General features: G+C 35.8%; 1 protein-coding gene across 1 annotated transcript; it reads right to left on the reverse strand.

The window, feature by feature from the left end:
- Nucleotides 1-34: 34 nt before the first annotated feature.
- On the reverse strand, nucleotides 35-1,414 carry LOC111384269 (RNA-binding protein Y14-like; the record flags this gene model as incomplete). Its single annotated transcript, XM_023008531.1, has 2 exons — nucleotides 35-200; nucleotides 1,219-1,414. Coding segments are annotated over 2 exons (342 nt in total), but the record flags the coding sequence as incomplete, so codon positions are not given.
- Between the last annotated feature and the right edge of the window lie 6 nt (nucleotides 1,415-1,420).

Consider the following 1,420-nt stretch of genomic DNA (forward strand, 5'->3'; position numbering starts at 1 on the left):
TACATAGGCTTGTCTAGCTAATCATCTTTTGTCAAGTGATCTCAAAGGGAAAATTTACATCACCTTGACAAATCCTGTACGCCGGTCAAGATTCAAATGCAAATTCTTAATCTCCCCAAATTCGCCAAATGCATTTTGTAGATCATCCTCTTGTGCCTCTTCATGAACTCCAGAAACCAAAACAATCCATCCTTCAATTGCTGCACAAATTAAACCCAATTTGAAATCATAGCATTCTACATATGCGATCTCTCGATCTCAAGAAACGAATAGAATCTGATATAGAGTGCTAGTTCATTCTGCATTTTAAAACAGGTGATTTATACCTTAAAATGATTATAGAATACAAAAATATCCAATAGTATGGCAATAATTTATTACACCAAAAAATCAATATTTCATGTTCTTCATTCTCTTCAATTACAGATTTTAACATAATTCAAAAGTTAAATGTTCATCAATGACAGTAAGATGTCCATATGGGACTAAAGAACTTCAACTTTGCTGATTTAGCAGGGGTGTCAAAATTCAGTCAGCAGGCACCAAAGTTCTCAAACAGTAATCATACTCCTTGATAATAATAGAAAGATCTACGCAACCAGAACTAAATCAAGACGACAAGAATTAGTGCAATTTTCAATAATTTCTATCCCCAAAAAAATTAAAAATAAATAAAAAATTTTAAGAGCACTTTCATTTACATACAACTATTTTTCTTAGAATCCAAAGAGACATTAGGATCACACAAGAGAAGCATAGAACTAGAAGCAGAATAGACAGAGCCCAGTGTCTATTTCCAACAAATTCAGATACTGAAACATATCTTTAACAAGAAAAGGGAAAAATAAGTCAAAAACTATAACAAATAAAACCCTAGAAACAGGCAAAATCATTAAAAAGAACCAAGTATACGTATTTACTCTAAATTTCTTCGTCTTCTTCAATTCCCTCCAGTGAAAATATTAACGAAAACCAAACTTCACACGACAAAACAGTGAAAAATATTAACGAAACCTCACATGTACAAGTTCGCACATCAGTTTCTTAAAACATTATTTTCTCATTTGCATCATTTTGTCAAACAAAAAATAACAAATAACACTCTTCAAAAATAAGTTCACCATTGACATCAGTTCCAATCAACAAAAAAATTTTAAAGAGGGGAAAAAATCATATGCATATATAAAAGGAAGAGTAATCTAGGTTTTGGATACTGACATCGTTCGGGCCCGGGCCCACCGTCGGAGTCAAGGGAATCAAAGCGGCCGGACATACGAGCGTTGCGTTCGGCCTCAGTCGAGGCTTCGCCACGGAAACCGCGACCTTTGGTCTTCTTAGGAGCGGAGGACGACAAGCCGCCGGTTATGGCAGATTTAAGCCGAGGAGCATTGGCGCCTCGGTTAGGAGATGACGCGCTGCC

Source organism: Olea europaea, unplaced genomic scaffold (assembly GCF_002742605.1).
Source record: "Olea europaea var. sylvestris unplaced genomic scaffold, O_europaea_v1 scaffold28813, whole genome shotgun sequence".
In the NCBI taxonomy this organism is placed as follows: domain Eukaryota; kingdom Viridiplantae; phylum Streptophyta; class Magnoliopsida; order Lamiales; family Oleaceae; genus Olea; species Olea europaea.